At 42.2% G+C, this 13,085-nt stretch overlaps 2 protein-coding genes across 6 annotated transcripts; both read right to left on the reverse strand.

The window, feature by feature from the left end:
- Positions 1–1,395: 1,395 nt before the first annotated feature.
- LOC135508422 (akirin-2-like) lies at positions 1,396–4,089 on the reverse strand. 5 transcript variants are annotated; one of them, XM_064928590.1, is made up of 6 exons: positions 3,951–4,089; positions 3,432–3,630; positions 2,793–2,927; positions 2,349–2,498; positions 2,164–2,235; positions 1,396–2,008 (listed from the first exon to the last, which is right to left on the reverse strand). In XM_064928590.1, exons 2-6 carry the CDS (start codon positions 3,604–3,606, stop codon positions 1,998–2,000), a joined length of 543 nt encoding a protein of 180 aa, XP_064784662.1. In that variant the 5' UTR covers positions 3,607–3,630; positions 3,951–4,089; the 3' UTR covers positions 1,396–1,997. The 5 variants fall into 5 exon arrangements, with proteins under 5 accessions (XP_064784662.1, XP_064784661.1, XP_064784660.1 ...); XM_064928589.1 differs by having other exon boundaries at positions 3,875–4,089; XM_064928588.1 differs by having other exon boundaries at positions 3,751–4,089.
- A 3,767-nt stretch (positions 4,090–7,856) lies between these two features.
- Positions 7,857–10,909, reverse strand: LOC135507420 (cannabinoid receptor type 1A-like). The gene is made up of 2 exons (XM_064926962.1): positions 10,686–10,909; positions 7,857–9,674 (listed from the first exon to the last, which is right to left on the reverse strand). The coding sequence occupies exon 2, from the start codon at positions 9,628–9,630 to the stop codon at positions 8,233–8,235; it is 1,398 nt and encodes a 465-aa protein (XP_064783034.1). The 5' UTR covers positions 9,631–9,674; positions 10,686–10,909; the 3' UTR covers positions 7,857–8,232.
- Between the last annotated feature and the right edge of the window lie 2,176 nt (positions 10,910–13,085).

Raw genomic sequence — 13,085 nt, forward strand, 5'->3', positions numbered from 1 at the left:
GCAGCGCTCCATCACTCTCCTTCTTGGTCAAATAGCCCTTACACAGCCCGAAGGCGTGTTTTGGGGTCAATGTCCTGTTGAAAAACAAATTATAGTCCCACTAAGTGCAAACCAGATGGGATGGCGTATCGCTGCAGAATGCTGTGGTAGCCATGCTGGTTAAGTGTGCCTTGAATTCTAAATAAATCACTGGAGTGTCACCAGCAAAGCACCATCACACCTCCATGCTTCACAGTGGGAGCCACATATGCAGAGATCATCTGTTCACCTACTCTGCGTCTCTAAAATACACAGCCGTTGAACCAGAAATCTTACATTTTGACTCCTCAGACAAAAGGACAGATTTCCACCGGTCTAATGTCCATTGCTCGTGTTTCTTATTGGTGTTCTTTAGTAGTGGTTTCTTTGCAGAAATTCGACCACGAAGGCCTGATTCACAGTCTCTGAACAGTTGATGTTGAGTGGTGTCTGTTACTTGAACTCTGTGAAGCGTTTATTTGGGCTGCAATCTGAGGTAGTTAATTGCTGATTTCTGAGGCTGGTAACTTACGAACTTATCCTCTGCAGCAGAGGTAACTCTGGGTCTTCCTTTCCTGTGGCGGTCCTCGTGAGAGCCAGTTTCATCATAGCGCTTGATGGTTTTTGCGACTGCACTTGAAGTTCTTGACATTTTCCGGATTGACTGACCTTCATGTCTCAAAGTAATGATGGACTGTCGTTTCTCTTTGCTTATTTGAGCTGTTCTTGCCATAATATGGACTTGGTATTTTACCAAATAGGGCTATCTTCTGTATACCCACAGACCTTGGGAGCAGGCTGCGTCAGTGGCACAGTGTTATCCTCAAAGCGGGCGAAGGAAGCAAAACGTCAGTGTCTGACCCCCAGAATGAATTTAAGAGAACTCAAAATCTGTAATTAATTGACATTTTAGTAGCACAATTTTACATTAACTAGGGTGTTTGGTGCAGTATTTCTCAAGTAAAAAAAGTGTGCAACGTGTTGTCTTATGTAAACAGTTGGAGCTGCTGTGCAGGTCTTTCATACGGTCTATGCTATTGGATAGAGAGCCATTAACGCAACTGTTCACCCCATGTTAGGGGGCAAATAGACATCGTCAAATCAAAACCCAACCTTCATTTACCAAACTCACATTTTAGATGAGACTTTGACCAAACGAACCTATTTACACGTAGCCTTTGGATCTAGAATAACGGTTTCTGATTTATTTCAAGGCCACGTTGAAAACGGCCAAAGGCATTCATGGTTTTAAAGAGAGTTGCACTTTAATTTGCAGTGGCGTCACAATTTAGCAGCGGCGGTGTGCCGTATGGGGGAAACACTGGTAGTACTTGACTTAGAGCATTACCCTGTTGTGACAGCATGAAACTTAAATCATAAGCCTTAAAACATTTTATTGTTCGGTTTTCCACTAAGTACATAGGTTTGAAAGTAATACCAGGAAAACAAAAATGACAAAATAAAATAAACATTTTGAAAGGGGAAAAAATAATAATCTAACTTACACTTTGTAAAGTCCCATACAAAAAAAAGTAACTGGTGCATCCGCATATTCTCTCCTCCAAACTGTACTAACTTGCATCTTCCACTTGCTCATAGATTGACCAGCAAACCTTACATGGATTTCTACATTGCTTTATCTCATATACATATATCTATATGATATATATACATGTAACAAAGAAATAAAACAATGAATAAAGTTTGGAATTCCTTGTAAGAGTGAGGCCTTATCGATACAAGTACAGCAGGAGAAACGTAGGCCACTGGTAGAGAGGGCCTATACATTTACATTAGGAAGCACCTAGCTGCTTGCGAGAGAGAGTGATAACCACTGACAACGGCTTATAAACCTTTGTCCAAAGGAGAAATATGGCACAGTAAGAAAAGTTTAAATAAACCAAATCTCTTGCGGTGATTTCCCAAGACTTAAACTTGATAGCTTGCAGCAACAGGTCACCTGGCAGACTGGGACGCTTTCAGGAAACATCTGGCGAAGAAGGGATAAAAACAGAAAACCAGCCATGTTACCATAACCTTTAGAGGTTTTCCATTCAGGTGTAACGGTAGCCTTCTTGTATTCCACAATGGGATGGTACATGCACTGAGAATCTTATATAAAAAGGAGAGGAAAATAAAACTCACAGCTTGCAGGTTGCTCTCCAAATCTTCTCATCAGCTGGTCATGTGTAAACTTCACAAAAGTGTCATATTGTTCTGTAATAGAAATGTGGGAGGAAAGGGAGGGAGGGGTTTAATAAGTCTAACTGTAAAAATCACATACCACCTTATGTTGCACTTTCTGAATCCTGTATTTTTGCAGTCCACACCTGCCAACTTGGAAGTCATGGTCTCCTCATATTCCTCCCGAACTTTATCTTCACGCTCCTTCAGTAGACGTTCACAAATAATTCCAACTTGTCTAAGAGTAAATAAGGGCTGTTCTTTCCTTGATGGAGAAGAACCTCCAGCCGATGTGCCTGCAGATGACACGAGGAGAGAAATGAGGTCATTTGCATGTTGAGGGGGGGGTCTAGTTCATCCTGCACTCTGGATCTCCCCTCCTCACCTAGGTTTAGGATTTGAGCTGTTCAATTCCGGTCCTGGAGGGCCAAAACACCTCTTTTTTGTTTCTACCTGGTAGTTCATTGCACTCTACTGGTGTCCCAGGTCTGAATTAGTCTCTCAGAAGCAGAAGATGAAAACAATAAGTGTTTTTGGCCCTCAAGGACCGACATTGAACCTGGCTAGGCTAACAGTACACTACAACAAACCTGGCATACTGGATCCACCTAGAGGGGGTGGAGCCTCTGGGGAGTAGCAACCCTCTGTCTGTTGGTAAACTCCATCGATGTGTTTTCTCTTCTGAATGCGCTTGTACTCCTGCTTGATGTTGTTCAGAATTGTCTCTTGAATGAGAGTACACAGCATGAGTCAAAATCATTCAGGGAGGAAGTTAGTCAAACAACTTGTCACATCTAATGGAGGCCTCACGTTATAGTGCAATCGTTATAGCTCCTATTATGCTGTGTAACACAAAAAGGGTCAAGATGACACCATGGGAAGATCTCAATTGCATACACCTCGCATCCTCTCTCCTCGTCTCCTTCTCAAAACCCATTGGATGAGAAAGTCTGCGGTTTCAGAGGTTGCAAGAAGTATGCAATTGAGATCTTCCCAATGTCAACATGCTATATCGACATCATGTTATCTTTTCAAGATAGTTACACATGTTATTGCAGCATATCTACCTAACTATTGGCTAACATCTAATGTGGTCTTGGAAAATAGTATGCTAAGTTAATGGTTAGCTGGCAATGCAGAAAGCTAGCACACTGGCCTGGGTAGCTAACGTTAGATGTATGGTACCAAATTGGGTTCATCCGGTAAATTAGTTAACTAACGTTAATTACCAGCTGATAGTCTTGACGACACCTCTCCAAATGGCGACGGCTCCATGCGAAGGTATTTCCGTGGGGATGAGGAGGATGATGGGGAAACCGGGATACACCTTCTCCTTTTAGGCGACGTTGGACTCATCAATGGATCAAACTCCATGGTTCTTTTCAGGGTCGCGCCACACGCCATGATTTTGATTTAAGGAGGGTCCAGCTACAAAGAACGAACGAGGAACAGTGTATAGTAGCTACTGCGAAACAAAAGAAAATGGCTTTCGAGATAGGAAGGAGCTTATTATACCGATTATGTATTTTCAGCTAGCTGGCTAGTTACCTAGCTTTGCAACTTCGACAAGTCCAGGAAGGAGTCTTGCGACTGTTGTTGGCTAACGTACAGTATAACGTTATTAGGTTAAGCTAGCGTTAGCCAACAAAATCAAATGAAAACAAATTCCCACCTTTCCGGGGAAAAGTTGCCCTCCGTTCCTATCCGACGCTCGTGTGTCTTTGACGTTTGTTTCACTTATATCTTACCTCTATTCGAATGTCCTTAGCTACGTTATAAATGCAGACGAAGCTATAACAACCTGCCTACCAGCTTGAAAGCCAGCTAGCTTCTTGTTTTTGATCTCCGAGCGGTCTGGTTCTAGGGTTGAAGACGTCAAAAAATTGGAGCGCATGCCGGTGGGCATGCGCTGATGATGGTGGGATTTGTAGTGCAGTCAAGACAGAGGTGGTGGTTTGTGTGGTTCGAAATCACATTTAATCATTTTCGCTGCTATAATTTTTTGGTGCTGCCATGATTTTGCGCTGCTATATCTATAAACATTAGCAGTAGGCCTGTTCTTCATTCACATTATTGTTACATTATTGGAAATTAATGTATTTTGATAGCCTTTGCCACTTTTTGTTCTGCAAGTCCATGGGCCCATAATGTAAAATGGATTGTTACACTTATACGTTTTTTTGCCTTTTCTGTTACATTTTTTTCACTTGGGGTAAAAACGTTGTGGTTTTACCTTTCTAACAAGCCCCATCATACTATACTCTGATTCCACAAGAGGGCAGTAAAGTACCTCACACAACACACGGCACATCGTCCCATGTGCCACTGCCAACTCTTTCTCCTCCTCCAGAGACTGAAAAACATACCACCAAAGCCCATATCTGAATATAAGGGAAATGGGGATCCTAGTCAGTTGTACAACTGAATGCCTTCAGTTGAAATGTGTCTTCCTCATTAATTTAACCCAAAACCTCTGAATCAGAGAGGTGCGGGAGTTGTCTTAATCAACATCCACGTCTTCGGTGCCCGGGGAACAGTGGGTTAACCGCCTTGCTCATGGGCAGAAGGACAGATTTTTACCTTGTCAGCTCAGGGATATCGTACATGCCTTATGAGTATTGTGTAAATTTGACTTTATTCAGAAGCTTGGAAACCAAACCATACACAGGTGTTTGAATGGGGAAACCACAATACTTTTGAATATAAATTATACATGCAATATTTGCTCATTTTTTATCTTAGCAGAGACAACTGAAAAATTCTAATTCCTCTGGTTTTATACTTACTTAAAGATCTTCTGTTGATTTGACAGTTCTTGGTTGGTGAAACACTATATATACAAAAGTATGTGGACACCCCTTCAAATGAGCAGATTCAGCTATTTCAACCACACTAGTTGCTGACAGATGTATACAATCAAAGAGCTCAGTGACATTCAACGTGGCACCATCATAGGATGCCACCTTTCCAACAAGTCAGTTTGTCAAATTTCTGCCCTGCTAGAGCTGCCCTGGTCAAGTCGAGGAGAAACAACGAGAAGTGGTAGGCCACACAAGCTCACAGAACAGGAAGCGAAGCGCGTAAAAATCATCTGTCCTCTGTAAATTGTCTGTCCTCGGTTGGATCAGAAGCAACATCAGCACAATAACTGTTTGTCAGGAGTTTCATGAAATGGGTTTCCATGGCCGAGTAGCCGCACACAATCACCATGTGCAAAGTGTTGGCTGGAGTGGTGTAACACTCACCGCCATTGGACTCTGGAGCAGTGGAAACCCATTCTCGTTCTCTGGAGTGATTAATCATGCTTCACCATCTGACAGTTCAAAGGATGTATCTGGGTTTGGCGGATGCCAGGAGAATGCTACTTGCCCGAATGCATAGTGCCAGCTGTACATTTTGGTGGAAGAGGAATAATGTTCTCGGGCTGTTTTTCATGGTTCGGGCTAGGTCCCTTAGTTCCAGTGATGGGAAATCTTTATACTGCAATACAATTCTAGATGATTCTGTGCTTCCAACTTTGTGGCATCAGTTTGGGGAAGGCTCTTTCCTGTTTCAGCATGGCAATGCCCCCATGCACAAATCGAGGTCCATACAGAAATGGTTTGTTGAGATCAGTGTGGAAGAGCTTGACTGGCCTGCACAGAGCCCTGACCTCAACTCCATCGAACACCTTTGGGATAAATTGTAACGCCGACTGCAAGCCAGGCCTCATCGCCCAACATCAGTGCCGACCTCACTAATGCTCTTATTGCTGAATGGAAGCAAGTCCCCTCAGGAATGCTACAACATCTAGTGGAGGCTGTTATACAGCAGAGGGGGGGACCAACTAAATATTAATAGCCATGATCTTGGAATGAGATGTTTGACGAGCAGTTGTCCACATACTTTTGGTAATGTAGTGTAGATGATGACATTTTTGCTATATGTACAGCTGCAATAGAATACAATGGCTATTGTTTTTCTATTGATGTGTTCAGATGAAAGCATTTGTGTACATGATATACATACATTGCTTATTACTAAATTAGTCTGGTCATAAATAAGATGAGTAACTACACAAATACAACATGTTTTTTCTCTCTCTGGAGTGTCATGAGATAAGTTCACAAGGTTCTTTCCTGAATATTTTTATTGAATCAAAACAGAAATTAAGATGTTCAGTCACAGAAAAATACTTAACATATATGAAGAGATGGACGGGGGGACGTGACGTATTTAATACATTACATGTCTTTATGGTTGTGGTTCTTCTTTGGGGAAATCTGTCTCCCAGTTAGTTGAAATAATGTGACTCATTGAAAAGATGTACATTATCTACTCTTGTATGGAATAACCTGACCCTCAATTATACATAATTTAAAAAATAAGGCAATCAAAACAGTTTCACAAAACAAACTATCACAATGTAATAATTTACAGTATAATTTACAGTGGAAAGAGCAGCCAATTTCACCTAGAAGCATTTTAACGGCTCAAACCATACAGTCAGGGCAGATCAGCATGACACTAAATACACAACTGTACAGTTAAACAATGCTTATTGTCACGATTTCCCTATGAAAATAAATTAATGAAGTGGTTCTGAAAACATTGAATTATGCTGAACAAAAATATAAATACAACATACAACAATTTCAAAGATTTTACTAAGTTACAGGTCATATAAGTAAATCAGTCAATTTAAATAAATAAATTAGGCCCTAATCTATGGATTTCACATGACTGGGAATACAGATACGCATCTCTTGGTCACAGATGCTTTAAAAAAAGGTAGGGTTGTGGATCAGAAAACCAGTCAGTATCTGCTGTGACCACCATTTGCCTCATGTAGAGCGACACATCTCCTTCGCATAGAGTTTATCAGGCTGTTGATTGTGTCCTGTGGAATGTTGTCTCACTCCTCTTCAATGGCTGTGCGAAGTTGCTAGATATTGGCAGGAACTGGAACACGATGTCGATCCAGATCGTCCAAAACATGCTCAATGGGTGATATGTCTGGTGAGTATGCAGGCCATGGACGAACTGGGAAATGTTCAGATTCCATGAAATGTGTACAGATCCTTGCGATATGGGGCCATGCATTATCATGCTGAAACATGAGGTGATGATGACTGGCACGACAATGGGCCTCAGGATCTCGTCACGGTATCTCTGTGCATTGAAATTCCCTTCGATAAAATGCCATTGTGTTCGTTGTCCGTAGCGTATGCCTGCCCATACCATAACCCCACTGCCACCATGGGGCAATCTGTTCACAACGTTGACATCACTAAACCGCTCTCCCACACAATGCTATACATGCTGTCTGCCATCTGCCTGGTAAAGTTGAAACCGGGATTCATCCGCAAAGAGCACACTTCTCCAGCGTGCCAGTGGCCATCAAAGAAGCTGGATGTGGAGGTCCTGGGCTTGCGTGGTTCACATGGTCTGCGGTTGTGAGGCTGTTGGAAGTACTGCCAAATTCTCTAAAACAACGTTGGAGGCAGCTTACTGGCAACAGCTCTGGTGGACATTCCTACAGTCAAAATGCCAATTGCACGCTTCCTCAAAAATTGAGGCATCTGTGACATTGTGTTGTGTGACAAAACTGCACATTTTAGAGTGGCCTTTTATTGTCGCCAGTACAAGGTGCACCTGTGTAATGATCATGCTGTTTAATCAGCTTCTTGATATGCCACACCTCTCAAGTGGATGGATTATATTGGCAATGGAGAAATGCTTACTAACAGGGATGTAAACAAATTTGTGCACTAAATTTGAGAGAAATAAGGTTTTTGTGTGTATGGAAAATGTCTGGGATTTTTTATTTCAGCTCATGAAACATGGGGCCAACACTTTACATGTTGCATTTATATTTTTGTTCAGTATAATAATCCACATTATTTTATGCTACAGCTACATAGACTTCAAAGCTCAATTTAAAGTTCATTGTTGGCTAACTTTCTGGGCAGCGCTAATTGGGGTAGTGTCTATTCTAGATGAATTCTTCACAGTCGATACCTTCACAGTCACATGATGGCAGAAAGGTTCTCAGACCATCTCTGCGGAGACCGACAGGGTGACTTTGGCCACTTTTACAGTGGTGTTTGCATAGCTAGCCGTGGATTTGTAGGCTGTGCCTTTGATGCTCCTGCTATGGCAATCAGACTCAGCACTGTTGTCCAGTGGTTGAGAAGATCCCCTGCACGTCCGGCAGATGTTAAGGAAGGCCCGGCGCAGGTCCTTACTCCTCAGTGCATAGATGACGGGGTTGACGGTGGAGTTGAGCAGGCAGAGCATGCTGCAGAAGGCAAAGACCGTCTTGATAACGTTGTTCATCTTCCAGAAGAGGTCGTAGACCATGATGGCTAGCACAGGGCCCCAGCAGATGATGAGGACCACCAGGATCAGCACCAAGGTCTTGGCCAGGCGGATGTCCATTCGAGTCTGCTCGGGTCGCATGGTCTGAGCCTTGGTTCCATCTGCCGTGTAGACAATGATGCTCTTCTGGGAGCTGCGGCTCATCATGCGCACAGTGTGGTGGTGGGCCTTCCACAGGATGAACATGTAGGCGTAGATGATGAACAGAAGCAGCACACTGGTCATCCCTATCCAGAACATCAGGTACTTCTCGTCGATGAGCGGGAAAATGTCTGAGCACACCGAGTTCAGTTGCTTACAGTTCCAGCCCAGTAGGGGGAGAATCGCAATGACGATGGAGATAGTCCACATCATGCAGAAGGCAATGACAGCCTTGTTCTTGGTGACGATCCGCTTGTAAGCCATCGGCCTGTGGATAGAGATATAGCGGTCGATGGCCGTGAGAAAGAGACTTCCCACAGAGGCAGTGAAAGAGGCGATGACTCCACTGAGTTTAAATAGAAACACATTGGGACTGTCCTTCCGGTGCAGCACATGGAAGTCCAAGAAACTGTACACAAATATGACACTGCCCAGAAGGTCGGCTACAGCCAGGCTTCCTATGAAGTGGTATGAGGGCCGACAGCGCAGGATGTGGGAGTGGAGGATCACACACAATACGATAAGGTTCTCCAGCACTGTGAAGGTTCCCAGGGTGAGTGCCATGACCGCTACTACTAACTGCTGGCTGGGGGTCAGAATCATGAAGCACTCCATGTCCACAATGTTCTCCCCGCATTGGAGAGAACCCCCGACCTCCCATCGGGTCCCATTGCCAAGCATTTCAGAGAAGTTGGTCGGGTAAATGGAGTTGCCATTATAGATGAGCTCCTTGTCCCCAGGTACTTGTACAGGGAAGGAGTTACTAAGTGGGGCAGAGTGAGTCTTCTGTAAGTGGAATCCAGTCTTGGCGAAGCCAGAATCAATGGACGGGTCATCATAGCTCACATCGTTGGAGCCAAGATACTGCAAACCAGTAGTCATTGTTCGGAAAGTGGTGTCAGCTATTCCATCCAGAGCAGACTTCATGGCTACTCAGCTGACTGGTAAATTATGTAGCATTAGATGCGTGTCTAGACAGAAAAGAGAGTTCAAGAACATTTTGAAATCATTAATACTTTCTATTATTTGGTCAGTTTAATTGTGACAAATGTGGGGGTAGGCAAATGCGTATGTATTTAACTGTGGGGAACTTTAACTGTGGGTGATATAGGAATGTTGCTGGGTGACGTTATTGGTATCCCTGTACCAGCCAGCTGACTCTACAGCAGATGTGTCTCAGACAATGGTGAGAGAATTAACAGTCAATGACAAATGATTGAGACCCATATCTAACCTTCTGTGCTGCCCCCCAGAACAAAAACATTGTATTAAGATGCCAATGTAGGTCAATCTTTCCTATTAATTAAGGGGTAATACAGGATTAGGTTTAAAAAAAAAATAATGATTCAATGAATGATGCATCAAAGGAGGTAGTTATATTCTCTCAAGAGAAGAGTGAATTGATTTTGTAGAATCAATCTATAGATTTTTGACAGGACTATTATTTTCTCTCAGACTCTTATTATATGGCTCAGTTTATTCACTGCCCCCATCCCCAATACAAGAGTAAACCTTGGACTATAACTATAACCTAGCATGTGGTCTATTATACGTATGCTAAAATGTTTATCCTATTCTACTGAGCTATTTACTTTTTGTTCGTATTCTATTATTATTTCTTATTGTTTTTGCATTGTCGAAAAGGAACGTGCAAGTAAGCATTTCGATGTATACCATGCGTATCCCGTCCATACGACTAACGAAACGCAAAACACATAGATAAGCGGCGCATAACCCTGTTTATAGATAGGCAAAAAAAAATCTGGTAGTGATGGAGGCTATACAACAATGTGACGATGCCCCTTGTCCCATTTATGAATTAGTAAAACAGACCAACAACAAGGAAGGTTATGGAGAGGCTGCAAGCAAGTAATTAGACTCGATAAACTCTCACTAAGGGTACAGCAAAATCAACAAATAAATAGATTATGCATTAATGCCACATTTCTATTCCATTTGAGTAAACAAAAAATAGTTCTTACCTTCATATTCTTTGCACAAAGAATGTGCGTTGTTCCCTATGCCAGATTTAATTTATGACATAAAGACAAGAGGAAGTGTGTCCACTAATCCAATCTCAGGAATTGTATTATATTGATGTCAACAGTTGCTTTGATCAAAGTGTATCAAATCGTTGAAAATTATTTTTAGCAGAGTGAATGTGTCATAATGAGCCTCGCATCCCTGTATAGTAACAGCGATGTGTCTGTCTGTCTGTCTGAGCTACGCAATTATTTTTTATAAGGATTCGCTTTGTGCGCTTCTGTGTCACGTGCTCCGAGGTGCCACAGCGCCTTGGACCAGAGTCGTGCGCTCGCATCGCATCCTACATTCACGCTCACTCAGTAACGAGACACTCCATCATTTTGAACCCATACCCCATCATCATCGGCCAGCGTGATTCAGGAAAACGAAACTATTATTCTATTTAATGTTAAAACACTATAATTTATTTCGTAGACGTATTTTCATTACTATTGTAGTTTAGACTCTCACTTCAACCTATAAGCAATTATGACCTCCTCCCAGCTTCTCCGGGTGTGTGTATGTGTGTGTATGTATGATGTACGTATGTTATTGTATGCATGCAAATGTCACTGATGTGAGAGTATACCATTTATTTTGACCGGCATAAATGCATGATGTCTAATAGCCTGGAAGGAAAGGTAACCATTAATGGTTAAGCAATATCCAGCCAATTTTTTTATATATTTAACCACATGTAGCATAGGATGAAATGCCTTGTATATCTTGCCAGTGTATAGAAATAGTAGGAGCTGCAGAGGTGTCGAATGAAGGTGGGTGAGGTGTGTAGTGGGACAATAGCAGAGAATAGGCTATGTCTCTGGTAAGTGGGTTATTTGAGTCAGCTGCCTATCATCATGTGCCCAATTCCAATTGAGTAAATGATGCCTTTCCTTATTCACGCCTTTCCTACAGACTTCTCAGTAGTTGGTATTCAGACTTACAGTACCCTATGAAGGTGCATAAAGGGCTTTGCAGGCGTGGTTCCCTTGGCACTCAGAATCAATTTAATTCAACTGCTGAAAACCCTCCCACATGCTGGCCAACATATTTATCCTTCAATAGGGTTTTTAGTACATCTTTAGCCATCCCTTTAAATATGGTGTACTTTTTAGTTTGAATTTTGAAGACAGACGGAATAGAATATATAAATAAAACAGGTTCAGAATATTAGTTAGGGATCAATGAAAGAAAGACATATGTCTTCTTTTCAGCACCAATTTGTAGGTTCTAAAATACTCTGTAATCTTGTAGATTATTTAGGGTTAGGAAAGTATTTATGAATCATAAAAACTGGTTTGGAAAGCCTTTACGGTGGTTTGATTCACTTAAATTCACTTGTCATATTCAGTTATTTACAGTGCCTTGCGAAAGTATTCGGCCCCTTTGAACTTTGCGACCTTTTGCCACATTTCAGGCTTCAAACATAAAGATATAAAACTGTATTTTTTTGTGAAGAATCAACAACAAGTGGGACACAATCATGAAGTGGAACGACATTTATTGGATATTTCAAACTTTTTTAACAAATCAAAAACTGAAAAATTGGGCGTGCAAATGTGCAAATCAGTTTTGCACATCGAGAGACCAAATTTTTTCCCCATTCCTCCTTGCAAAACAGCTCGAGCTCAGTGAGGTTGGATGGAGAGCATTTGTGAACAGCAGTTTTCAGTTCTTTCCACAGATTCCTGATTGGATTCAGGTCTGGACTTTGACTTGGCCATTCTAACACCTGGATATGTTTATTTTTGAACCATTCCATTGTAGATTTTGCTTTATGTTTTGGATCATTGTCTTGTTGGAAGACAAATCTCCGTCCCAGTCTCAGGTATTTTGCAGACTCCATCAGGTTTTCTTCCAGAATGGTCTTGTATTTGGCTCCATCCATCTTCCCATCAATTTTAACCATCTTCCCTGTCCCTGCTGAAGAAAAGCAGGCCCAAACCATGATGCTGCCACCACCATGTTTGACAGTGGGGATGGTGTGTTCAGGGTGATGAGCTGTGTTGCTTTTACGCCAAACATAACGTTTTGCATTGTTGCCAAAAAGTTCAATTTTGGTTTCATCTGACCAGAGCACCTTCTGCCACATGTTTGGTGTGTCTCCCAGGTGGCTTGTGGCAAACTTTAAATGACACCTTTTATGGATATCTTTAAGAAATGGCTTTCTTCTTGCCACTCTTCCATAAAGGCCAGATTTGTGCAATATACGACTGATTGTTGTCCTATGGACAGAGTCTCCCACCTCAGCTGTAGATCTCTGCAGTTCATCCAGAGTGATCATGGGCCTCTTGGCTGCATCTCTGATCAGTCTTCTCCTTGTATGAGCTGAAAGTTTAGAGGGACGGCCAGGTCTT

This window comes from Oncorhynchus masou, chromosome 21 (assembly GCF_036934945.1).
Source record: "Oncorhynchus masou masou isolate Uvic2021 chromosome 21, UVic_Omas_1.1, whole genome shotgun sequence".
Classification (NCBI taxonomy): domain Eukaryota; kingdom Metazoa; phylum Chordata; class Actinopteri; order Salmoniformes; family Salmonidae; genus Oncorhynchus; species Oncorhynchus masou.